The 26122-nt window shown below is 46.8% G+C and overlaps 2 protein-coding genes and 1 long non-coding RNA gene across 5 annotated transcripts; all 3 read right to left on the bottom strand.

Annotated features, from left to right (window-relative positions):
- Positions 1 to 3: 3 nt before the first annotated feature.
- Positions 4 to 11502, bottom strand: lamc2 (laminin, gamma 2). Its single transcript, XM_086129435.1, has 21 exons — positions 11323 to 11502; positions 9664 to 9837; positions 8784 to 8901; positions 8553 to 8668; positions 8366 to 8497; positions 8072 to 8261; positions 6442 to 6554; positions 5998 to 6378; positions 5673 to 5906; positions 5454 to 5593; positions 5213 to 5369; positions 4915 to 5120; positions 4550 to 4629; positions 4338 to 4475; positions 4110 to 4254; positions 3449 to 3598; positions 2716 to 2830; positions 2455 to 2651; positions 1783 to 1932; positions 1620 to 1719; positions 4 to 1326 (listed from the first exon to the last, which is right to left on the bottom strand). Exons 1-21 carry the CDS (start codon positions 11378 to 11380, stop codon positions 1073 to 1075), a joined length of 3348 nt encoding a protein of 1115 aa, XP_085985561.1. The 5' UTR covers positions 11381 to 11502; the 3' UTR covers positions 4 to 1072.
- Positions 11503 to 14448: 2946 nt separating this feature from the next.
- Positions 14449 to 18921, bottom strand: LOC147194676 (CYFIP-related Rac1 interactor B-like). The gene is made up of 11 exons (XM_086130002.1): positions 18756 to 18921; positions 16739 to 16828; positions 16487 to 16608; positions 16315 to 16420; positions 15914 to 16050; positions 15703 to 15780; positions 15472 to 15588; positions 15318 to 15397; positions 15111 to 15237; positions 14946 to 15016; positions 14449 to 14874 (listed from the first exon to the last, which is right to left on the bottom strand). Exons 2-11 carry the CDS (start codon positions 16809 to 16811, stop codon positions 14805 to 14807), a joined length of 981 nt encoding a protein of 326 aa, XP_085986128.1. The 5' UTR covers positions 16812 to 16828; positions 18756 to 18921; the 3' UTR covers positions 14449 to 14804.
- A 4130-nt stretch (positions 18922 to 23051) lies between these two features.
- Positions 23052 to 26057, bottom strand: LOC147194675 (uncharacterized). 3 transcript variants are annotated; one of them, XR_015102866.1, is made up of 3 exons: positions 25669 to 26056; positions 25425 to 25516; positions 23052 to 24448 (listed from the first exon to the last, which is right to left on the bottom strand). It is a non-coding gene; the product is annotated as an uncharacterized LOC147194675 (long non-coding RNA). The 3 variants fall into 3 exon arrangements; XR_015102865.1 differs by having other exon boundaries at positions 25429 to 25516; XR_015102864.1 differs by having other exon boundaries at positions 23052 to 25516; positions 25669 to 26057.
- Between the last annotated feature and the right edge of the window lie 65 nt (positions 26058 to 26122).

Genomic DNA, 26122 nt, shown 5'->3' with positions numbered 1-26122 from the left:
CGCTTGGTCTGCAGCCTTTTATTCAATGTCACACCAATCGTATTGATCACGTGACAATCGATCGGCTGACATTTCAGCAGAAGAGGTATGGACACGTTATTCTATAAATAGAAAAATAGGAAACACAAGGCAAGAGACTGTGGGCGTGCGTGTCTTGGCTGTCGGGCGGAAGGCTCTCATCTCCAAAAGCACCCACCTCCCCAGGAAATTCAAAACATGAGCCGTTTGCTGAGTTCCCAAACATCTCGTTGAAATTCGGACGCTATTTTTAGCACTTGGACTCGTGACGTCATTAACTCACGTTTCAATTTGTCAACTGGAAGCCGATGAATATATTTGGCAGTTTTCAACGGGTTAGCACGGAAGAGGCTCCCACCCAGCTTGTCTGTAAAATCTTGGCTGGTAAACCACTGTAATGACCCACATGTCCATAGATATGGCCGTGAAGCATTGCCTTGGACTTACGATCAGCACAGCCTTTGAGTTGAAGATAAAGATTAGGAGATTAATCTCAATTTCTCACGTCAATGAGGGAGTGAAATGGCCACATCTCAGACAAACTGAGCCACCTCACACGGCAAAGGAGTATGGATATGTATGTGTCGCGATGATGAGAAAAGTAGACAAAACACACAGTGAATGGCTTGGACTATGTAAAAAAAAAAAGCCAGTGATGCTCGGAGTCAGCGTGGGTCACGGCCCAAAATATATGAGCATCGAGGTCACTGTTGTTTATTTTCACAAAAGCTGTTTTTCTTTGCGTTTTTGGTCGGAAAGCTGTGTTTTGTGTGAAAACAAAACAACCCATGTTCAACTGCTGAATAGCTTTTAAATAGTGTATTTTTTTTTGTTAGGTTTCTTAATAAAAGACTAAATTATGTGGGCCTTGACAGATTAGTCTAAGTGCTCTAAAATGGCTGGCAGCAAATCAGATCATAACAGCAGCAATGAGTGCCATAATTTAGAGCACGCGCCCGACGGCAAGGACAGGCCCGTGTAGGCTGTGAAAAGGGAAGGAGATTCCCCCAAGGAATGTCACGTGGATACAGTCTCAAAAGCGGCGGGCGCCATTTCAGGGCTTCTCGATGGGGGGGCTGTTGAAGCATCCTTTGGGCACGGTCTTCAAGATGTCCTCCAGGTTGGCGATGTCCCACAAGATGGTGTCGATGTCCCCGTCTAAGAGGGCCAGTCGGCGGCGCTGCGCCGCCTCGCGGGCAATCGCGTCTCTCAGCTGAGGCTCCAGATTCGTCTCCACATTTCGCCGGGTCGCCGCGACCGAATCTTCCAGCTCCTGAAGGCGGCTTGGGTCAAACGTGCCCGGTTGGTCTGTGGGCCGGTAAGAAGGGCAGAGGTCACGGTGCTTCTTAAAATAGGCAGACACACCTGCGGGGGACCGTGAGCCCTTTCGGCCAAAAAGTGAGAGGAGCTTTGGCACATAATTGAAAAAGCTTGCCCGAGAAGTAGACAAGAGACCACTGCTAAGCGCTTAATGGCCTCCAGAGGGCGCCAAAAGAGTGTCAATTCCAATGTAAAGCAATGGCCAGTGCCTCCCAAAATCTATCTATCTATCTATCTATCTAGAGAGAGAGAGAGAAGCAAATGAGATTCGCGCTTCTTACTGATGTTAACCAGACCGGCGGCGATGTCTCGGAGCATTCGTCCTACAGCATCTCTGGCTTGTTTGGCGTTCCTCATGGCCCCGGCGGCAGCGTCTCCGGCCTGTGGTTGAAACGCGTCACTTTGCTGTCGCCACCTTTTGACCAGTGGCAGTCGACGCCTCACCTGCACGGCATCCGCTTCCAGGTTCCTGGCGTTGTCAAGCTCGCCGGCGACCTCTGCGCCAACGTCGCCGGCCAGCACCCGCAGTTGTTTGGCAGCATCGTGAAATTTGCTGACATCGTTTCCAAGAGGCGGTGTGGACCTGATGGCTCCCTGGCAAGTAAAACATTTTTCGTCACTTTATACAAAGTTTAGGGGCTCTCCTTTCACGACCGTGTAAATCCTGTGTGGCACAATTCTGCGTGCGGGGGGGGGGGGGGTTAGCCCAGAGTTTGGTCATTTCTCAGATGAGCTTTGGCGGCCGGATCTGCGAGAGGGAGGTCTGGTTTTTTAATTGTTGCACTGCCAGACACATCTCCAACACAATCCTTCTTCTTTGCCTGCCGGCCGGCCTACCTCACCTAAGAGTAATCTGTCAAATTGGCAAAAATATGGCACTTGCACCGTCTACAAAAATAGAGCCTGAGGACTAGACATTTTTTTGGTTCGGAATTTAAGGCAATTTCCTGGACAGACCAAATATGAATGTTCTTTGCTTTCACCTTTCAAATTGTAGTTATGTTGATCATTCTTAGAATGTTAGCCGCAGAAAGAAGAAACAGAGTTGAAGTCTTGAATCTTAGATAGTCAATGAACAGCATCACTTTATGCTATGTTAGGTTGGCGGTGGCGCACCTCCAGATTGGGGATCAGGCTCTCCAGTCGATTGATGGACGCCATGGCCCCATCGGAGTCAGCGGACACGGCGTCCAGCAGGCCCCGTGTCTCTACGTTGTTCTTGGCAGCCCGCTGAATGGTCGCATTGATGGCAGGAAGTCGCCTAATGGCGGCGTCAGCCTGTGCTTGGCCGTTCGCAATCTGCTGGTCAAAGCCTGAGGATGGACAGGATGCCGTGAGCCATGAAGACGGACAGGACATAGGTGACTTTCTGTTTACCTCTCAGAGTACCGAGGGCGGTGTCCAGCTTGTTGGTGTTGCTGTTGATGCGCTGCACCGCCCCTTTGGTGTCGGCATACGCAGCATCCACTTTGCCTGTCAGCACATCCATGTCCTGCAAGGATCACATGACATCACGCTCACAGTCTACTTCCTGGCAATGTCCAGAATAAAACAGTAAATTGTGGCAGAGGGCCATTCATTGATTACATCATAAAATCAGCAATCATACAGAGGGCTGGATAAGTGATGCATCCAGGAAGTGCTACACTCTGTGAGGAAAGGATGCAACATGTACCAAATAGGATTGGACAGGATAGAAGAAGACAGGGTTTGTAGCTGGGCGGTTCTAAACAAACAAGCAGCCAAATGGACAAGAGAGGCCTGAACAGGGTGGGACAGAACAGAAATAGGATAGAAGAGAAAAAGGGGTTATGTGCCAGGCTGAGCTACCCCCCTGTGGGGAAGGGAGGCAATGAGTAGTAAATAGGACAGGACAGAATGTGATGGAACAGAACCGGTCAATATCAAGCGGGACAGGATTTGTAGAAAGGGAATGCTACACCCAATGAGGAAGAGACACATGGAATAGCAATTACGCCACAACAGGGTGGGACAGGACAGGATTGATGGAAAATGACCCTGATGGAATTGACGACAGGAAACCCTGGCCAGTTGGCTGATGTTTTCACCGATCAGAAGTGCAACATGAATTCCCACAATGCTTCCTGACCTGCATAGCATCCCTGCCTTGCTCCAGCAGATCGCGGACGGCGACCGTGTCCCGCCCTATGTCGTCTCGCAACGCAGTGAAGCCCGCCACGTTCCCATCTACGGTCTTCTTCAGGAGGTTCAGCTTGGCCGCCATGGCGTCCGTCTCCCCCTGAATGAAATGGGGAGGTCGAAGACATATTAGGATGCAGAGGAGTCAGAATTTTTCATCTGGGCACTAATTGTCTTAATGAAACAGAGTTGTACAGTTTACTCAATAAATGTTGAATGGATCCTTTTCTCCTAACAATATATGGTACCTGATACTACAAAATAAAATCAGGACACAGGACACCCTCCCCTCTTTTACTGAAAATAACTACCGGTAAGCCCTTTTAAACAGTGGTGGTAATCTTTGCAGATGGCGGCACACCTGAAACTAGTTTCCACTAATAATACATGCAAAGATTAACCACTATACAAAAGAAAAACCAAATACAGAGTATTTTGGTCCCCCTTGGCAAAGGTGAGGGACCAGACAAAGCATGACTCAAAGATCTTGAGCTCAAAGCTAAAAAAAAAAAGGTTTGAGGACGATCTTGGAAGGCAGAAGATAGTCAGGCATTTGATGTTCTTGGTAGGGAAGGAGCAAAATCAGGACAAAAACAGCCTGACTGACTAACCGTCAGGGCGGGCGGGATGTCTCTGGCCATCCTGTTGATGTTTTCCAGCATGCCGTTGGCCTTGTTGCTCTCCACCTTGGCCTCGTCACCCACCCGTATTGCCTGGTTTTCCAAACCTTTGACCCGCGCCGCCATCCCGTCGTACCTGAGGAGAATGCGCACGCAATCAAAACTAGAGCGAGACGCTGCTCCCATTTGAACACTTGGTGGAATGAAAGGACAACATACACAGTTTTTACTCCTCCAATCAAATCGTTGACACTTTTCCCTTTGGTGACAAGGTTCCGCATCAGCTCCAGACTTTTCTCGGAGTCGCCCAGACCCTCGTTGGCGCTCCGCTCCACTGCCACCGCCTTTGTCTGATGTCTGATGACAGATCCACACTTAAACACCCAAACAAGTCGACCAAAATTGTGTTGATGAGTAGCTGTTGCACACACTTATCAGCCAAGCCTGTTGCAGCCTGCGCCAATGAGGAGAAAAGGTTTGGACCCAGAGGCGCATCTCCCGCTGGAAACTCCTGACAGGAATGACAAAAATATGTCAGAGTGGCTTAACATCAAAGTCCTTGTCCTTTCATTGTCAGAATTGCCACAACATGGCTGAATCCAGTCACCCAACACTTTTAGCCAGTCACCCAGAACCCTAACCCAGTCCCTTAACATGTGAATCTAGTCATTTGATGCCTGGATCCAGTCACCTGATTCCCCAAACAAGTCACCTAATGACAATCCAGTCCCCTAACACATCAGTTGAGTGACTTTGTATACCAGTCCAAATGTGACAATGTGGCATGAGGTCTTACAGCTGTTCGGAGACCTGTCTTGGCCTCGTCCAGTTTACGTTTCATGGCCTCCATTAAAGCCTGAAGCAGATCCGCTTTGGTCATGTAAGTTTGTTGTCGTCGTTTGATGTCACCGGTGGCATCGGCCATGTTCTGGACATCCTGTTCCTCGGCAAGATGAGAACGGTTGATGGACTTCAGACTGTCCTGCTGCCGCTTTTCCTGGTCTGTAGAACATCACAGGTGGGATTTAGATGGCGGATGATGTCACAAGAAGTACAAATGTCCGACACACGCAAAATGAGTGACGACGTCGCACCGGCCAGCTGCTTTACGTCAAGCTCCAGTTTGTCCGTCAGCTCCTTGGCCGCATTCAGCACAGCCTCCACGTTGCCGTTGTTGCCGGTATTGAGCACGCCACCAATCTGAGAGTTCTGTATTTGCAACTGCTGAAGTTTGAAAGCTAATTCCTCCATCTGGAAATCGCACATGAAGAAAAGGATGGCTGAAAAGGCACGGATGGGCTTGTGGGGTGTGAACGATCCAAGATGATCTCTCACCTTGGCTTTGGCTCCATTAAAACAGGCGGGACACTCGCGCGATGTCTGACACGTCGGACCCTCAAAGGCTGGTCTACAGCGACATTGACCGTTGTCATCGCACTGTGCCGAATCGGATCCCCGAAGATCGCAGTCACACGCTGCACCGCCCAAACACAAGCAATCGTCGCATTATTATCAACAAAACACCAGCATGTCGGCTTGGTTCAAGTAACTTACGTCTGCAGGCGTCGTTCAGGTTGCGGCGATAAAAGTTTGGCAAGCATATTTCACAGAAGCGACCCATTGTGTTGTTGACACACTTGAGACATTCGCCGCTGGTTCGATCGCAACTTCCCGCCACGCTGACGTCAATGTGGCCATTGCACTGGCAGGGTCGGCACAGCTGCCACCCTCCAGCGCCCCCTCCTGGCGAGCCGTAAAAACCTTCCTGACACTCGTCACAGCGAGGGCCTGAGCACACGCCACCAGACAAGTGTTTTCAAAGCACATCAATGCGTTATGTCTGTTATGTCTCATCTTGTCTTATCTTTGGTGGACCCACCTGTGGTTCCAGGTGGACAGATATGACACTGTGGGCGTGTCGACCCAGGAAGGAGCGAGCACGGCACTCCGTCGGCACACGGACATGGGATGCAGCGTCGAAGCCACAAGTCCCAGTACAAGCCATCCGAGCATGTCTGTGTCTCGTCTGCTGGATAGCAGTCACCCGTCTGTGGGTCGCAGTCGCCCCCCATGCAGCTGCAGGGCTCGCAAGGGCTGAACGCTCCTTCCGTCGACCTTTGCCGTTTGAAACCTGCTGAGCATTGCTGACAGAAGTCTCCCTCATATCCCGGGGGACAGACACAGGTTCGCACCCAGTGGGCTGGGGTGCCCTCCCCTCGCCTCGCCGAGATCAGATTGACATTGTCAAGGTAACCACGTCCTAGAAACAAACAACAGTTGAAGAGTGCACCGGCTGATCCAAGATCCGACGGTAGGAGCTCACCTCTGTCTCCGAAGGTGGCTCGTATCTTGATGGCGCTCAGGTTCTGGAGGAGAGTCTGGAATTGGAAAGGGGTGAGCTGAGGCCGCCACCTGCTGCCGGGCTGCTCGTCCAGTCTGATGCCACAAAAAGAAAGACCACGACACATCACTCGATCACATGCCAATTCCTCAGGATTATAGTTTGCGCTTGGAGGGGGATGCTGTGTCCATCTTAAACTCATTCACTCCCAAAGACGTTTTTAAACGTCTTTTCAGACTTGGTCTAGAATTAGCTGGTACTGAATGAGTTAAAGTGACACCACTGCTGAGTCGATGGGAGTTGAACACTGATGATGGGTGAGACAATTATTGTCCTTGTATGTTTATTGAACCAAATCCACAGCGTTTAGTCCCACACTGTTTGCTTTTCATGGTTGTATTTCACGGTCAACCGAAAGTTTCTACTCCACGCTCAACCCACCGCATTCTCAAAGCCACACACACACACACACACACACCCGCACACACACACACACACATACACACACACACACACACACACACTTACTCATAAGCAAGACGACTAATCACTAAGGTGGTAAATCGGATGTGCTCTCGGTGCGTGCACATCACACAAGCATGCAGCCCAGGCAGGAAGAAGCCAACAAAAACACTTATTATTTATTATTCTCCTACAGACGACAAAAACTGATTTTCTTGTCTTGCCCTCCCAAAACACCTCAAAGGTGGGAGCCAGATCTAAAGCGCCAAGCCTTTTCATCAACAGATGACTGTATTTGTAACCCCAAATAGTTTGCGTGCCAGACCACAAATAAAGAGTCACATCAAAGTCAATCTTCGGTGATCAGACTATTTCTGAAGTAAGTTTGTGAGCGAGCCCTTCTGCAATCGCGGCTCTTTGTCACACTACAGGAATAACGAGCCCACCACCGGGTTTTTCAATCACTGACACATAAGTTCTAACAAAAGTAGTGATGGTGTTGTCCTGCTCCTGTCAAGTTTTGGTTTGTGACCAACAGGTGGCACTGTAGGGCCCTCCCTGCAGCTGCACACCTGTTGGTCGTTATGTCATTAGCTCTTTAAAAGGACTCCCACCCAGTCACTCATTGTCGAGTCATTGTGTGTGTTGCTTGTTTGTTTGTCCTGTCATGGTTCTGTTCCTGTTAGTTTTTTGCCCCAGTCATGGTTTATTTGATGCTTTGGATTCGTTTTGTTTTGTTTCGGATTTCGTTTTCTATGTGTTTTAATACAATTCGTCAATTTCAGCCTGCTCCTCCCTCTTCCCTGCTTTTTGGGGTCCTCCACCACCACAAAACATGACAGCTCCAGTGTTTTGAGGCGTTCCACGTTTTTCCTTTGTGCCAGTAAGTTACTTGATACAATTTCAGTGGCGCCAGACATTAAAATGAAGATTTGAAGGAAACACGGTGGTTTGCAGCTTCATTAAATTGAGACGCGAGGAAAAAAAACATGTTTCATTTAAAAGTTGGGAAGTGCTGCGAGTCATGACTGAACCATGCGAGCAGTGCAAATTCTTGGTTTGTTTCTACTTGCCGCCTGGAATGTTCCTATTTTTCCCCGAACAAGCTCCTGCGGCAGCCGGAATCTAATTGTGTTGGCGGCATTCTAACCTGAAGGTGTAGTTGATCTTCTGTCCACAAGGAACGATAGAGCGCAGGTCGCCCAGAGAGGCTGATACCCGATGACCGGAACCTTCCAGAATGACGTCGTTGATGGACGGGTGTCGGATACCGCGGTCCAGACGCAGCGAGAAGGACAAGTTGTGACCGTAACTCAGCAACTTGTTGCCCAGGTAAGAAGCTGCGGAAAAGACAAACTTCATGCGGTCTGGAGGACAGGAAGTCTCGGAAAGTGCAAGGGTTGGGATTGGGCAAAGGCCCAAGCGGGTTGAGGTCTGTTCACACCTGGCGCATACAAGTAAACTGGCAGACTGTTTCTGGAGATCACCTCCATGTCCTTGTAGTTGGGGGACCAGCGGGAGTGGACGTCCGCTGGGGTTAAGCCATGAGATGTTGCCGCCTTCCAATCGTCGGGGCCTGCAAACAGGACCTATCAGTTTCCTTCCAACGGGCTTTAATTACGAAAGCTTACCGTGCTCAAAGGTGGACGAGATATTGTGGACGCTGTACGTCGACTGAGGAGAACATTGGCTGCTGTGACCGTAACAGAAACAGAATGCACTCCCAGAATCCTCTCTGGGTCGTCGTCTGCAAGGAAGAAGAATGGAAACAAGAACAAGAGAAAGTACAAAAAGAAGAAGACAGGATGAGCTGGATTATTTTTGTTTTTGTTGTAGTTGAAATGTCATGTTTTGGTGTTAACCTTGGTGAACATCCTTGGGGCCCGATGGGCCCATTGGGACAGAGGTCACACTTTGTTCCAGTGACTCCTTCTCTGCAGGCACAGCGCCCCCTGCTGTCACACCTGCTGCTCACAGAACCTAGAGGAACACCAGGAATCATTCACTCATTCCTGACTCCATAGTCACACATTAATTAAGGGAATCTTACGTACTTGACTAACTGTCGCTAGTTCCCTAAAATGTCCACTAAAAATCCTGTGTAGTGAGTACGGGTGTCAGGAATGAGCGACCGGATGATTGAATGACATCATTCCGAATGCTGCGACTGCGTTCAGAATCCTTGACTCATTCCCAGCTCCCGAATCGGTACAATGGCATTTTCATGAACTATCTACGTCCACTATAAAAAGAACCCGTGCGTAGCGATTAGATCCTAGACGTCCGCTATTCTACTTGTTTTAGAAGTTTCCCTCTTCCAACACACCTCATCCAAACGGTTAGCTCCATCAGCGAATTCCGTAAGTGCTTAGTAATGATCCTGATCATTTGAATGAGGTGTGTTGGAGGAAGGAAACTTCTAAAACAGGCACTCTCCAGGATCTGAGACGCCTACTCATGAATTGGGTGTCGAGGATGAGCGAATGATTCTGAATGGAATCAATCACTTGTTCCAGACTCCCTAATTACCATGTCAGGATTTTAAAATCGTGGACTGTATAGTTGATGACTCAAAGGTTTAAATGATTAACCCAAACACTCCCGCATCGCTTTATGGACATTTTTATATCATGGAGTGCATAGTTGACACTTGGCCTGAAACGAGCTAATCAATGGATGCGTCACGGATAGGGAGGGGTTCCCAATGAAGCCTTGAATGTTGAGCTTTGGCGGAACCCTCACCTGCGGGGTGGCAGCCACACGGTGTGCAGCTGAGAGTCGCTCCCTGTTGGTAGAATCCATGTTTGCAACGTTCGCACTGCCGACCTTGGCTGTTTCCCGAACAGTCCACGCAGCGAAGACCCCGGGCATCGCGCACGCACACGCTCGAGCGGCCGTTGCACTCGCAGCGGAGCGCTATCAAACACCACAAAACAAACACGCTGGTCATCGGGAGCGGAATCGTGACGTCGACTGGCGACCACTCAATTGTTTGTTCAGCTTTACCTTGACGACCAGTCAATTGCCTATTTGTACCCTGACACAGACGACCAGTTCTTTGTTTGACGACTACGACATTACCTAGCAACTTGTAATTTCTTTTTGTCTATATGTGCCCTATCACTGGCGACCAGTCCATCATTCGTCTACAAATGCCCTGAAATTGACTGGTCATTTTCAACATTTGACATTGATCAGTAATTTCTAAAAAAAAATTACACGCACACGTGTGGATTGACTAATGGTGCAGATCTGTGAAAAAAAAATGGTGACCTATATCGTAGCGTTCCTACAGCAACTTGCTCATGTCTGAAACAACTTCCGAGTTGCGGGTTTGCGCATCCATCTGGAAATGTGGACTTCCTCAGATGACTCATCACAGCATAAAAATTCAAGTGGGAATTTTTCCGAAAGAAGGTTGCCTAGCTCACAAACCAGTCAACTCAAGTTGTGGCAGCAACACATGGGGGAAAAAAAAGAAGAAAAGAAAAAGGCTTCCACCAAAGCAAGCTCTTTTGAATGGACGCCGTTGACGAGTATTTTGCAATATTCCGTTTATTTTGCTATTTCTAATTGGGTTTTTTTTATCAGTGTTTTCCCAGTGCGAATAGGGCAGAGCGGCTTTTTCTCTCAAGTCTGCCTCCTTTGCTGGTGAAAGTCGGCATCATTTTGCTTTCAAGTGCATCGAGATAAGGCTTCAAATCCTGAGGAGGGGCCAATTTCATCACGTCTTTTAAATGGCTGGCAGTGCGTTCTCCAGTGGACAAAATGAACAACATCAGTCAAGTTTTTTTTGAAAAGTAACAGTTAATCAGTTGTGGATGTAACCACCGTTTTTTTTGTTGTTTTTTTTCACCCTGTGCTGGGCACCTGGTCGAGACTGGAACCCGAACCGCCATCGCGGCACCGGCTCAGAAAGGAGAGCGCCAACCGCTGAGCTAAAAGCCAGTACCACGGTCCTTGACAAGGACCCCCTTTTGAAGGCTTCTACGATTCTTTTTTTTCCAACAAAAAACATAAACACTATCAACTGCTTTGATTCTACACTTTCTACTTTTTTTGACAGTCTACCTTTACGACGTCTACTCTTATTGCGCTTACTGAGAGCACTACATTCACTAGGAATACTCCAGTAATTGTGAGAACACTGTCAGGATCTCCTCTTTGAAGTGTCCACAATTGTGGACTAGAAAGTAAGTTCAAGATCACGTTCTGGTTCAACGTGCACACAAAAGTTAAGTCAAGTTTAAGTCCGCTGATTATGACACAAAAAACAAAGACGCCGCGCTCGCGACAACAAGCAAGTTGAGTCGAAAGGTCAAGGGTCAAGTTGTAATCCGGCCAAACAAGATAGTAGCCTGGCTGATGTTACCGTGGTAAGAGCAAACAAAAGTTACTTACTTTCGGTCGCCGTGGCAACACTAAAAGCAAAGAAAACTGCGCAGAAGGAAATCCTCATGTTGACTTCTTCATACCGCGCCTTCAAATCCTACTCAAAGTCACACACGCTCTGCTTTTAAAACATATGCGTGTGTCCACGGCATGTCCGGACACGCCAACCATACTGACACACAGACACATAGACACACACTCACACACACACACACATACACGTACGCGTGTGCTGGCATGAGTGTGTGCTGGGCGTTGCTCTAGGTTTTTACAGCACCTTCAACTCCCCAACATGTCTGCTTCTGTACAAGTTCCTTCATACATATGTGACAGACAAACTGATTAAATACGACACACATGATGAACGTGATGATCACGATGAGCTTGATGAACTATATGGCAGACGGAGTTTCAAATTCCACCTCTGGCAAAACTTCGACTGTCCACTGGCGAAGGCGGAGGACTTTGAGGACAACTACGGGGCCTGTCGTGGTGGCAATTCTAAAACCCGTTTGTGGACGCTGGCAGTAAGGGATGCCGTCAATCTGAAGAAGGAGTCCTATCCCTGTGGGACTCCGGAGGCAGCTGATTGTAACCGGCTGGCCGGAGCAGAATTCCGCTTTGACAATTTCCGAGGTGAAAACTCATAAGCGGGAGGAATGTATCGACGCTATGACCAAGAACTTCTAAACGACTTCAAGGGAAAGCAGTGCACCATCAACCCCGTGTATGGTGGAGATGGCGCGCCTCTGACCATGACTCATGACCTTGTGTGCCTGTGGGGAAAACACTTCTAGGAACTCCTCGATCCCACGCCTTCCTATGACAAAGCAGTGTCTGGGCACTGGGGCATGTTCTCCTATCCCCAGGCAAAATCACAGAGGTGCTTAAAAAGCTCCTCGGTGACGCGGACCCAAGGGTAGATGAGAGCCAGCTAGAGTTCTCAAAGGCTCTGGAGGTTGCGGGGCTGTCCTGGTTGACCCGCCTCTGGATATTGGGGACGGAGCCTCTAAACAGGCAGGGACTGAAGGGGGTCCAACTACAGCCTCTGTGATAAAGTCTATTTGGGGTGCTGGTAATGAGGGTCCATTGGGAAGTTGAACCGCTGATTTAGGAGGCATCCTCAGCAGGTTCCTCGATAGCACATGCGAGTTTACCCAACCAGTCGAGATGTGCTTGGAGGACTTTTGAGAGTTTTGGAGGTTGTTTCAGGAGGACAGGGTACCAAATTCGGGCTGTTCAATCACATGTGTGAAAGATCGGTCGTCATTGCCGGCAGTAAGTCGGATTCATTTCAAGTGAATGTTGGATGTCGCCACGGCTGCCCTTTGTCACAGATTTTGTTCAGAATTTTTATGGACAGAATTTCGAGGCAAAGCCAAGGCGTTGAGGGGGCTAGCTCAGTGGCCCCAGCATGATGTGTCTGGTTTTAGCAGACGATTTGGTTCTGTTGTGTCGAGCCATGATATTCAACTCTCACTGGAGCAGTTTGCAGCCCGGTGTAAAGGGGTTGGGTTAAGAATTAGCGCCTTCAAAATTTTAGAACCTTGTACTCGGAAAAGAGTGAAGTCTCCTCTTTGGGTTGGGCCCCATGTCCTGCCCCATGTGGAGGAGTTGTCTTGGTCACACGTGACGGGAGGATGGCGCGAGAGATGGACAGGCGGATTGGTGCACTGATGGCGACTCTGTATGGGTTCGTCATGGAAAAGAAGGAGCTCAGCCGAAAAGCGAGCCTCTCGATCTACCATCTGGTCTATGTTCTGAGCCTCACCGATCATGACCCAAACAACAAGATCGTGGATGCGAGTGGCCAAAATAAGTTTCTTCCACAGGGTGACCAGACTCTCCGTAAGAGATAGGGTGAGAAGCTTGCTCATCCGGGAGGGGCTCAGAGTCCAGTTGCGCCACTGTTTCTCCACGTGGAGCAGAGATAAATGAGGTGGCTCGGGCATCAGGACTACCCAAGACAGGCTACGGGGACTGTGTCTCATGGCCCATGAAGAGCTGAATGACGGCACTGGACAGAGGCAAGTGTGGCCTTAACTTGATGAAAAGAAAAAACATGGCCAACATGACGACAACTTTCAAAGCATTCTAACATGATTGGCATGGCACCCGCAGCGGCTCCTCTTGATGTCTGTTGTCTGTTTAAGAGGGAGGAAATTTCATCTGTGCTGTATGTAAAGACAGCACATTTGACAATAAAGTTGTACTTGATACTTGAAAATAAGGTTGATGAACAACACGAAAAGGACTGCAAACGTGACAGAAACGACAAATGTGATTTAGTCGATTAACAACAAACGGGATAAACGTGATGAGCAGGACAACCAAGACAAACATGATAAATGTGAAGAACGGGACAAATGTGACAAACACGAAACGTTTCGTCTGACAAGCGGACAGGAAGTGACACACACATGCACAAGGACAGCTCATCAAAGTGAACAATGTTTCAAGTCAAGTTAGACAAGCCCAGCAAAACACATTCCGTTATGTTTGTGTGGACATGAGGGAGCCCACTAGTGCCAGCACACACACACGCACACACACACACGCACACACACACACACGTTACTCACGCACTGATACACACATGCATTTACTCAAGATTTACTCATGCTTATACACACACACACACACATATATACACACACACACACACTCCCCACAAGTCTGAACAACACGCTCACGCCCAACCTGGTTATCGTAGCAACGCCACACCCTGAGCACTCACACATACACACACAAATCGTGTATTTAGTGGGTTGGGGTGGCGGGGAGTCTTTGGCGCCCCCTACAGTTAAAACATCCAAATCCAGTCCCAACTACTGTGCGTGGATGTTTTTCCTGAAGGGGGCGCCACGTTGCTGCCCTGCTTTTCTTTGAACTCCAAAACCATGCTGGTCTGTGCTATATTTTGTTATCGTCATGAAAAAAGGGGTCGTTAACGAAATTATTTCACATTATATTATATCACAAAAATAAATTTTGAAAAAAATAGATTTTTTAAAATATTCAATGAAGTACTTGTTTGCCTCCCTGATGTTGTCTGATGACCAATCTACGAATTGTCCATATGTGCCATGACAGTGACGACCAGTGCGTTGCAACTCAAGTCAGACAAAAGCACAATTTATGTAAACAAAACGATATAAAAACTTTATTCAGCCAAAACCTAAGCACAACATAACATAAAAATATTGAATACTTATGTGCCTAACGAGCATGAGCTGCAGGTTGATGTGGTCCTCGTGTCTGAAACGATCGCTCCAAACTTGTTGACGTCGGCTTGCGTCTTTGGTTCTAGCCTCGGCTAACATTAGCTTCCAGTTGCAGGCCAACCGCACGAGTCACACTGACTTGTGGGTAAAGATGGCAGCAGGAGAGGTAGGAACAATTTAGACCAAAGAAGAAGAAATCCAAATAACCATGGAATGCTCAGGAGCTGTCGTGAAATGTGGAGGACGAACTGAGGGAGGCGCTGTTGTTCAGTTGATGCTCAGCATGTTCCTGATGTGTTTGGGTGTGGCCTCGTCGTTCAGGTGCTTGGTGGTGTACCTGTAGGGGTCAGAGTTCAACATGTTGGCCAATGCCGATCGAGCAGCAAGTTGGGAAGTGCAAAGTGTGACCTGAGCGCGTCCAGTAGACCTTCCACGCTGCCTGGAGGCTGCTCCCGAAGCACCCGGATGCAGCCTTTCATCTGCACGCAATCGCAAATGCAATCATTGGCTTCATCTTCTTCCTGTGTGGGGTTCATCTTCATCCTGTGTGCGCATGTGCGCATAGGGTCTTACGTCAATGTTGGAGGTCTTGACGAAAGCTCCGGCCGGGTGCACGTGGTCGTAGAGGATGATGACGCCCACCATCACCCGCAAGCAAAACAGCAACGTCTCCTCACTGGTGAAACGACTTCTGTACTCTCTGCGCGCGGACACAAAGTATATCAATTTTCAAAAGCGGTCGGGGGCCGCCGGCCGGCGGCGATGCGTTGAGGGCCTCACGGTGTTTCCAGCATGACTTTGCACACGCTGGCCATGGTGCTCAGACAGTCGGTGGTGTTGTCAACGGGAACCTTGGGATTCTGTTGATGCACGATACGCTCGCGTCACGTGCACGTCGAGTTTTATTTGCAGAAATACCCGACGCAGTACTAACATCGGAGACAAACTTAATGGTGGCGTCGCTGAGCGTCTTCAACATTGGCGTGGCGCTGGCGTAGAACAGAGACATGCGATTGGCCAGCTCGTTGTTGACTTCCGCGTCCGCATCGCCCTGAAGGACGAGGAGGCACGTGAATGTTACGCAGACGACGGCGAGGAGGCACAGCGTGCTTGCCTGCCTGAGTGCGCGCGCGCGCGCGTGCGTGCGTGCGCATGTGCTTCTTACAGATAAGTTGTTGATGCGCATGCGGCTGATTGTTCGTCTGTAGTAACTGAAGTCATTCTGGATGGCCGGGATGGTCATCTGCAACATGCGGCGGCAACGTGATGAGGAAGACGAAGAAAAACGACACGTCGGGAAGGTGAGGGTGAATATGAAGAAGGAAAGCATGATGAGGAAGAGGATGACGGAGGGAGAAAGGCGAAGGCGCCGAGACCTTGAGCTCGTCGAATCTTAGCGTGAAGTGCAGGATGAGCGCAAACTGCCTGGCCAGCGCCTGTTTGTTCTCCAGCTGCTGGGTGGGCGGGGCTTCGGGACCGGTCAGGATGTCCAGCAGGCAACGCAGACTCTGCTCTGATTGGACAACACGCAGAAGGAGACGTGCTTAAAAAACATTCGGGAGTGAAGCAATGAGTCAGCAAGCGAGTGAACAAATAAATGGATGAATGGATTAGCAAATGAATGAACGAGTGAGTGAGTCAGTGAGAGAATTCATGCATGAATTACCGAGTAAACGACAGAATTGCGACCAATCAGCAAATGAATGGACGAGGGACTGAATAGGTGATTGAATGAATGAATTGAATTTTTGAGTGAGCAAGCGAGTGAAAGCATTACCGAGCTTGTGGGAGAACTCATAGAAGCGTTTGAGTTTAGCAACGAGGGGGAGAACGGCAGACCAGGCCTTCTCCTGAACGCCCTCCTCGCTGGGACTCTGGATGGCCTGCGCATGCACATGTGCACAATTGACACGCGCACTCTGTGCATCCATTAGCGGGGTGCGCATTACCAGACGGATTTCCTCGCCAGCTCCCGTGTAGGCCTGCAGCTCGTCCAGGATGACCTGAGCCTCCGTCAGCACCTTGTCCACCTTCTCCCAAGCCTCCTTCTCTGACAACGATGCCTCCGCATCTGCACACACACACACACCATATAACTCACACTATACATGTGTGTGTACGTGCACATGTGTGTGTGTGTGTGTGTGTATGTGTGTGTGTGTGTATTGACATGATTGTGCATGTGCATGCGTGTATCTTACTCTCAAAGTCCAAGAAGAAGTTTCCGGCGTTGTTGTCGATGTCTCTGCTCAGCACTTTGATCAAGTTCCCCATTCTCGCACATACAAAACCTTGCAAAGCGTTCAACAAAATGATTAGACAAAGTCCATGCGGTATTGACCTTTTGACCATTTCTACATTATTACATGACACTCATGAATAATTTTCACTTCTCCAAAAAATGTGCAAAATTTCTACACGCTTGGCAACACCTCTCAAAACTTTACCGCAACACACTAATTTGCATCGGCATCAATTTCACGGAAAGGTTCCGAGATCAACTCTTGTAAGTTCAGTTACTTTGTAGAAGCGAGTCCTGATTGGAGTTTCAAGACAGGGTTTGGCTTGCCAAAAAGGCTTTTTCAGGTAAACGGACAAAACGAAAAGTTGACTTGAAAGTAAAAGAAGCGGCACATCATTTGTTGGATTCAATAAGTGCTTTCCAGCAAAGTGATTCACGATTACAGTGTTGGAAACACAGAATGACGGGCATGTGACAGACTGAGAGAATACATTCAAGTGAGAGGAGTGCAAAGAGTGAAAGAGGAAGTGATGACGTGTGAGCTAAATTTGAATGAGAGGAAGTGAAGCTGACTAGTTTTAAGTCAGGTGTTTGGTCTGCATCAAGGAGTCACATCTTTGCAGTGTTACACATATACGGTACTCGCATATGTTATGCATAGTTTTTACGGCATTCTAGCATGTTCTCTTCAAATTTGTATAATAAAAAAAAAAGATGTATCTAATTTTGTATCTTTGTTTGAAACCTGAAGTGTGGCAAAAGGTAAAACATTTCAAGGGGGGGCTAATACTTTTACAAGGCACCGTTATAAATTTCATTATCGTTTTAGTGCTCAGGTTCATTGAAGCTTGTCATCTTTTCCCAAGTGGAACACAATTGTGAAACAGCACAAAGTTGAAACACATTTAAAAAAAAAAACTGAGACGGAGGTCATCCAAAACCATACACAAAATCAAGAGGGGTGAATAATTATGCACGCCCCACTTTTCATTTTTTATTTGTTTGTTTTTTTAAAGCCTACAATAATGCAAATTTAATTCCACTTCACAAATGCTTGCCACTTGGAGGTTGATTCGTCACAAAAAGTCAAATTCTAGGGCTTTTGTTTGAAGCCTGAAATGAGGCAAAGGGGTCAAAATGTTCAAGGGGGGGGGGCGGTTCGCAAGGCACTTTATGTAAATGTGTAACTATATCACATCGCAGTTTTGTTGTGCCTGTATTTGTATTTGTTGTTTTTGTATTCTGTGCACTCTGCAGAAAGGTCAAAATTGCAAATGAGAACCTTGCCTGCACGATAACTTACATAAACTCACAAATCAAATGACAATCATTTTGTCATCGTGAGACGCCAACATGCTGCGCGCACACACGCGTACGTTGTGACCAGATAACAAAAACATCAACAATAGTCTTGAAGTCATCGTGATGTATTTCAACTGTAATTGTTATTCGTCATTATACTGTATTCCTAAACTTTTATCAGTCCCACAATAAGTGTTTTTTTTAATGATGCATTTTATTACGAAACGGAATGCAATATTTTGGCACAAATTCCTGACACTCGTGTGTTTCAACGTGCATTTTGGTGACTTATGTATTATTACGATAAACAGGTGACAAAAATGCAAAATGTGAACAAGATGCAATTTTACAACAAGCAGTTCCTAATATTTGGCCGTCATATTATTAGGAACGCGGGGAGATGGTGTCGCTAATGAAGTGGACGCCGAGTGGTATGCTGTCTGTAACCGGAAGTGTGCGTCTGCATTCATGTTGCTGATGGGACCGCCAGCCGAAACTTTTTGCTCCATCAACAAATCGCAACTTTTGGAGCACAAAGACTCCGCTCGGAACTTGGTTGTCGAGTCTCAACAGGACCTGGCGAGTCTCAACCGGCGCGACCCACCCAGACCCAAAGCCGCAGAGACCCAGACCGAGACCTAAATCACGACCACCATCCCCACCGCGGTGCTCACCTTCGCCGATCGGCGCGTGATCGAGGCGGGATCGGTGCGGGTTCGACGGGTTGGCTTTGGCGGGTCCAGGTGATCCTACATGCCGACAACCCGGAAGTGGGCGACTCGGCGCTGCGCTCACTATAAAAGGAAACGTTTCCTGAGTGAGCGACCAATCGGCGGAGGCGCGGGAGCCACGACGTCAGCGGAACGTGAACGCCTCATCAAGATCATCAGAAGGCAACACGACGAAAGGAACTTGAACGCCACGCGACGGGAAAGTCGACGTAGCCTCGGTCACCCCCAAAACAAGCACAAGTAACAATAACACTACTTCGGTTTATTTTAGAAAAATATTTTTCTTTGCTCAAACAACACATCATCATCATCATCATCACAACAATGTTTCGTGAAAACAAATACGGTTTCAAAACTGTTGCAGAAATTAAGTTTGTCTCCGCCACTCTGCTTCTCCCTGCCGGACGAAAACAAGAATTACAGTACAGTCTGCATGGGGGTGAAGTTTTCGCAAAAAATATGGTTCATCATCGAAACGTTCGCGTCGTAAAGGCGCTTACAGATTCGACGAAATGATACCAGTACAATCTAAAGTTGATGAAATCAGGAGGAACCGAATGATATCAGATTATATTAAATGTTATAAAGTAAAATTGAATGAAAGTAAATTAATTTATGTGAACTGCAATTTAGATTAGGTGTAACAGGGCCATAAAAAACTCACTTTGTAGAATTACACAAATTATTTACCTGATGTGTTCTTTAACTATATCTTCCATTAACTACTTCAATAATTAGTGTGGCCATATGTATAACAACACGTAATACAAATGTCTTCAGTTTGTAATTATTAATATACATGTGAAGTTTGGTAATTGTTTTGGAGCACATACAGGTTGACCCGTAAAGCATTTCCTGTTTTGTGGCGAATGAATACTGTGTCATGGCTAAATCCAATTTAGAGCCTGAAGTTGAAGGTCGAGTGTATTGACGAGCTTGTGAAATAAATTCTTCGCCTTTGCGTTTAGGTATTTTATTCACATACGTTACTGTTACGACAAGTGTACAAATGCCCAGAAATATTTTCGATCCTTTCGAATCAGTAAACAAGCAACATGAAGAGCTCACAGTCCAAGGACGGTCTCGTTCCTTCAGTCTGTTTGGACACCTGCGATTGAAGGATCCCTTCCGACTGAAATAGCTTTGTGAACGGATGCAATGGTGATATCTAGTGGCCATTTTGGCAAACTACATGTATGTATATGAAATGGCTATACATTATAAAATACAACATATGATGCCCCCTCCCTAGTCATATGTTACGTTGGACAACTCAATATTTTTATCCTTGTTAAAGTCGCAGGTCTTGAAATGGTTCAGAGCAAGGTTGAAGTCAATCGGATCAAGCCTGCGGGACAAGACAGGCAAATAATTTGGAAAAGGGGCCACTTGCGGGACTCAATTAACCAATAAAAATCAGACATTGCTTTTGAATTGTGACTCTATAGAATTATTTTGAAAAACAATCTCATGAAACAGGTCAAGACAAAAATAATAGTACAGGTAGCCCTGAAAAAGATTGGAAAGAATTTGGCCATAGGGTCATGTTCAACCAAGATGTGTTCTCTCATTAGCATTGCAAATGTCTTGACACTTGTAATCAGTCAATAGATCTCTTTTAAGTGTGAAAAGTAACCACGGGGCTGTTTGATGACATGGCGTGTAAATACTGTAAACATGGACCAAAGGATGCAAAAGAGCTCAGAACAACCTTTGTGTGCCTGTTGTGTGTGTGTGTGTGTGCCCGCACTTTTGATGTGTTTTTGCGTGAAGAGGAAGTGACAATGATGGTGCGTGGTTGCTGTTGTGCAGGTATTCTCCTTTCCTCAGGACTTCCTCATTCATCACTTTTCCCACCCAAGTACAAAATGGATTATTTTAGCTTTGACTTGACTTGTGAATGCATACTCACAAGTCCTGAAGAAAAATCAACTTTTCATCAGGAAAGCCATCTCTGGACAAAGCTTTTCTTGAAGTGTCAAACCTTCCATTCAACACTGTGTTTGTGTAGTTTGCGAATTAAAGATCACATCTATGTTGTTGGGAAATTCCAAGATCTCTCTTTCTTTCTCTCTCTCTCTCTCTCTGACACTCACACAATAACGCAGTGTAAAAAAAGACAAAGAAGGAAGGTTTGCACATTATAAACATAACCCACATCAAAATTCACACATGCCTGTGGTACTTGAAAGTTGTCTGTGTGTGCGTGTGTGTGTGTGTGCGCGTGCGTGTGTGTTTCTAAAAATAGAATTGGGCAAAGTAGGCCGGGTTCCTCCCTGCTCGGAATTTTCCTTTTCGACCTTACAAGGAATTGGAAGTGAGGGGGGCCTACAAATACACAAACGGATACACACTCTTGCCTTACAAATTCCCATCAAATGTGCTTAAAGAATTTTGAAATGCTAGTGAACATGTTAAGAGAGGTTAGCAATGCTCATGAATGCCCCAACTGAAGAGATTGTAAAAATGCTAACAAGCATGCTAACACATGTTAGCAATTAGGGTTGCCATCTTTCAGATGTCTGTCTTTTATTTTGTCCAATATTGTCAAATTCAATGTTCACGTTTGTGTGTGACAGACGCATGGGACAATTAGGAATGGTTCAATACGGGACGCAACGTTTAATTCCCAATTAAAGGACGATTCTTTATTTTACGGGGATGGGTGGCAAGCTTATTAGCAATGCTAATGAGAAGGTCATAGATGCTAGCAAGCAGTGACAATGCTAATAAGGATTTATTAGCAATGCTAATTTCTATGCTAACAAAGTTGTATGCATGAGGTTGAACATGCAAATTAAAGTTGTTGAAAATGCCAACCATGTGATTCTGTGCATTGTCTGTTTTGGACGAGCATGTGTGTGTAAAACAGACTATAACAAGCTCCGCGAATCATGAGGCTTTTATTTGTGTATGTGTACAGTGTTAAATGTGCATGATTGTTTTGTGCCATTGGTGTACATAACTTTATTATGCATTCACGTTGAAAATATATGTATTGAATGGAAAATAGAAAATGGAAACTGTGGAGCTACTGTATTCTAGTCGTTGCAGACTCCAGTCCCCATTTTCCATTTTGCCTTTAGCCGCCATTTCACGACGCGTGTGTGTGTGTGTGTGTGTGTGTGGGAGAGAGAGAGACAGAGAGATTTGAACAAAGATACAGTGTTTGTGTGACATGAGACACAAACAAAGTGAACGTTTTGATTGACTTTGATTTCTGTAAGTCAACGTGGAAAATTCGTGCGTAATTGCGCTCGTGTAAGTGTGGGTGTTTTGGAAGGACTTATACGAGTTGTTTTTATGGGGTAAAAAAACACATTTTCAAAATGAAATTGTCATTGACTCGACACAAATGTTCGTCTTCGTTGATGAATAATGTTACATTTTACATTTAAAAACATGTTTTCAAACAATCGACCGGGAAGAGACATGCGTGTCCGTGTCACCATCCAGTGGCCGAACGCTGTATTACCCCATGTATTAAAATGCCTTCTGCTCATTTCACATATTGCCAAACCAGTAGTTAAATACAATATTAGTATTAAACATTGAAAATGACGCTAAACCAGTAAGTGTATCACAACAAAAGAGAAGGGATACATTTTTTCGTTTATGGATCAAACAGTGACAAATATTTCATTTGTGGTAGTCACTTCAATGACGCTGGTGATCTTGGCAGCAAAACCCGCCCCCGTGTACGTGCTGAAACAGGTCCCAATGCTAATGAGGTCGACTAACATGTAATTGCGAGAAGCCACCGGGAGGTGGAAACAAAGTCTTGAGCATCAACGTTTCTCCAACTTTTCACTCCACCAAGTTGCGCGTGAAAAATACTTGACTCTGCAAGTAGCACGATTGAAGACCAACAGGAAAATTCTGTAACATACCAGGCGTAAGTGTCCATCAAAAACAAGACCGAGTTTTTATGGCTAAACATTCATGACACTATTGTTCAGAACGTGAACATTGCGCTTTAAAAAAATAAACTACTTCAATGATTCCATTAAAGACGTATTGTACATACATGTGAAATAAAAAAAACAATGTAGTTCAAAACAATTTAAAAAACATTATTTTTAAATGCAAATGTTGGCCAAATACACACAATCTGTTGCTACAAAAATGTAATGTAGTCGAAAAGTTGAGAAATATAGTGCAGTTCAAAAGTTTACATGATTTGCAGTTCAAAAGTTTACATGATTTACAGTAACTAAGAATTACGTTACGGATAAACAGTTGTGACATTATTCCTTGTTTATAGCAGTAGAAGCACTCATCATTTCTGCAAAAGAAATAGTAAATAGAAGTGCACTCCACTGAGGTATTTCTCACATTTCCATACAAGACAGAACAGATTCGAGGATTTTAATCTTTAATTCGTTGGTGAGTACAGTAGCTGCTCAAATTGTGTTGGAAGGCGGCAAAAGTACCTGAGGGAGCGCAGTGAGCACCTCCCCCACCTGCAGAGCCGCCCCCTCCCCCGAGGACTTGAAAAGAAAACACTCCTCTCATTGTCATGCGTGCACTTCTTATGCGAACAAAGCACCACGTACACCGACGTTCCGCGTGTGCGTGTGTGTGTGCGCGCGTTTGTGTGTGTATGCGTGCGTGTGAGAGAGAGATTCACTTGTAACAGGAAGTGTTTGCACAAACGGTCCCAGTAAAAACTTGTTTGGTGTCTGGAGCCCTGCAGGAGGAACAAGGATGACGTTTTAGGGTCAACGGGGACCAACAAGGTGGTCATGAAGGACAACTCACAGATTCCTGGAGTAACCAGTCATACAAAAGTCTTCAAGCAAAAGTTGGAGGAACAAGGGGAAATCTGTGTTGGAATGGGAAGGAAGAGATGAAAGGAACAATTAAGAAAAAGGAGGTGTTGAAGGAAGAAAGAGGTTATGTTCAGGACAAGGAAAAACATGGAAGAAGTCCATGGGAGGTGAAAGGGATATAACAAAGTGGAGATATCAAGAACAAGGTGATTTGTTCTGAAGGAAAAAAGTTGCACTGAAGGAGAAAGGAGGAGCTGTATGGTACGGTATTGGAAAGAAGATGTTAAAGACAACAAAAGAGAACTGGGAATGTTGGGACAAGCGGGACCAGACCAAAGATGTCAGCGTTTGTCAGCTTAGAATAAAGGCAATGAAGGCAGCCGGTCGGGATGTCGGTCGGCGACATATTTTATCAACCGCTCTGGATTTGCTTGCTTGAAACATTGGAAATTTTATATTTGAATGTTCTCAAACTGTATGCTTTACAAAAACACATGCTAATGATGATGTCATTCAAAAGAAGAATTTTTTTGTCGCACCTTTTAATTTGGGAACTCCTTCACCAGGTGGCACCACGACACAGACACGCCCATACACACAGACAGCCAAGTCCTCAACAGTCAGAGAGGTCCTTCACAGATGACAAAGAATCCTATCTCTTGTCAAAGCAAAACAAACGGTTGCAATGCAATGAGCCCCATGCTCGGTTCGCAAGGCCGTGGTGGGAACGCTTGCGTTGCGGGGGGGGGGGGTCATGACAAGTTGGTGGCCATGTCTCGGCCACACCGTCTTGTCTTGACTTGCAGCCAATCTTGTCGGGTGCGCTTTAGTCACCTGGACAGGGGAACGGCACCTGTGAAATAGCTGAAAAGTACCACAAGACAGCTTCAGTAACCACCAGTAGGTGGATGTACAGCTGCTACTTCCCAAAAATACTCTCCCAAGCCACTGCAACATTAGGCACCGGTTACACAACTTTTAACACTGTGTTTGAAGAAAAAGGCTACTTGTACATTTAATGGAGTGATTCCTTTGCAGACCACTAGGGGCAGCCCGCCTAGAACGCCCGCGCGCACACAGGCACATGAACACGCACTCGTGACTTTCAGTTTGTCCCATTGTACAATAATTAAATTACAAAAAAAACGCATTTCTTCATATTCTGTATGAGTGTGTTGCTGTACCATACAGTCCTATTCTCCTGAATTATAAACATGCATAAAAATAGTTTGCGTGGATGGAATGATTTAATGGCATTTAAATTCATCGCAATGAGAAATGTAATGTGTGCGTTTGTGTGTTTGTTTGTGGCAGCAGAAAGAGGGGGGGTGGCTTGAAAGGGAAGCGCTCGTCAGTGAAACTTGACGCTCGACCGCAGTTGCAGTCGTCCAACCGCGCGTCAAGTCGCACCGATGTCGTAAACGTTTGAAATAATGGACGGCGGCGACAGCCAATCGCCGCTCGTTGCAGGACCAAGGTGCCTGGGCGTCAACTCACTTGACCGACCGGGCCAATGGGAGTTGCATGAGCGTTATTTGCGTCAGCAACCCGGCCGTCATTGCGAGCCGTTCGTTAGGCGAACCCCCGCCCCCTCCAACTACCACCACTAAACTGCTGCATCTAATGGCGGCCGTCCCTTTGCCCCTTCTCATGTCCCGCTTGTAAAAGCCATGTGTACAAAAATCGGTAAGGAGAAGTCCGTAGTATGTTTCATAATGTTCACGAGCACACGATGTTGCTTTTTTTTGGGGGGGGGGGGCACTTGTCTAGTTGCATGTGTTGTGTCGCACTTCGTCACTTCAGTATCCAACAAAAGAAGGAAATTAGGCCACGCGCTCACTCGCCTCGTTCACTCTCAGCGGGTCTTGTTGTTTCGTTAGGACTACTCGAATGGCGTACCGGCGACGTTGGGACCGTCGAACGTCGTCGTTTCTGGGTGTATAAAGACGAAAGGGGGTAAGGAAGGCGAAGAAGAAGTGCGCCATTCGGAGATGACCGCGAAGAGGGAGCCTCAAGATGGCTGCCGGCCGCTCAGGGGAGGGGCGAGCGCAGACCTCAAACGGCGCCGGTGGCGCTCCACTTACTTTGGTTCGCGACTCTCGAACGGCGCTTCTCCACCGAGTTGCAGCCGGTTCGCGAAAACGCAGCGCAATGTACAAAAACCTCAGCCCTCGTTAAAATTGGCGGACAACTTAACATTTTGGCGTCGTTCTCGCTAAATTATTTTCCCTCCGTCTGAATGGGCGGGACGTTCGGTCCCTAAGTCGTCGTCTCATTGGTCCAGACGAACATCACTCAATCAAATAGTGTCAACGTCCCCACGGGGCAGCTTTCCGCCATTTTTAGCGCGTAGGTCGACGCAGACGAGTAAATTTCGCCTTCTCGGTGGAGCGGGATACCTTTTTGTGCACTTGAGTCGCTCACAATGAAATTTTGGAAGACCAAAAGCGCAGAGCGTCGGCGTGGGTGGGAGGGGGCGTGGCCGCTGCTTCGTAATTCGAGTCGTTGTTCGAGCGGAGAAGCTCTCTGGGGCGAGGG

Source organism: Hippocampus guttulatus, chromosome 14 (assembly GCF_054856545.1).
Source record: "Hippocampus guttulatus isolate MCC_2025c chromosome 14, RoL_Hgut_1.0, whole genome shotgun sequence".
Lineage (NCBI taxonomy): Eukaryota > Metazoa > Chordata > Actinopteri > Syngnathiformes > Syngnathidae > Hippocampus > Hippocampus guttulatus.
The sequence above is the reverse complement of the archived record's forward strand: the minus strand, read 5'-3'. Positions and strand labels throughout refer to the sequence as shown.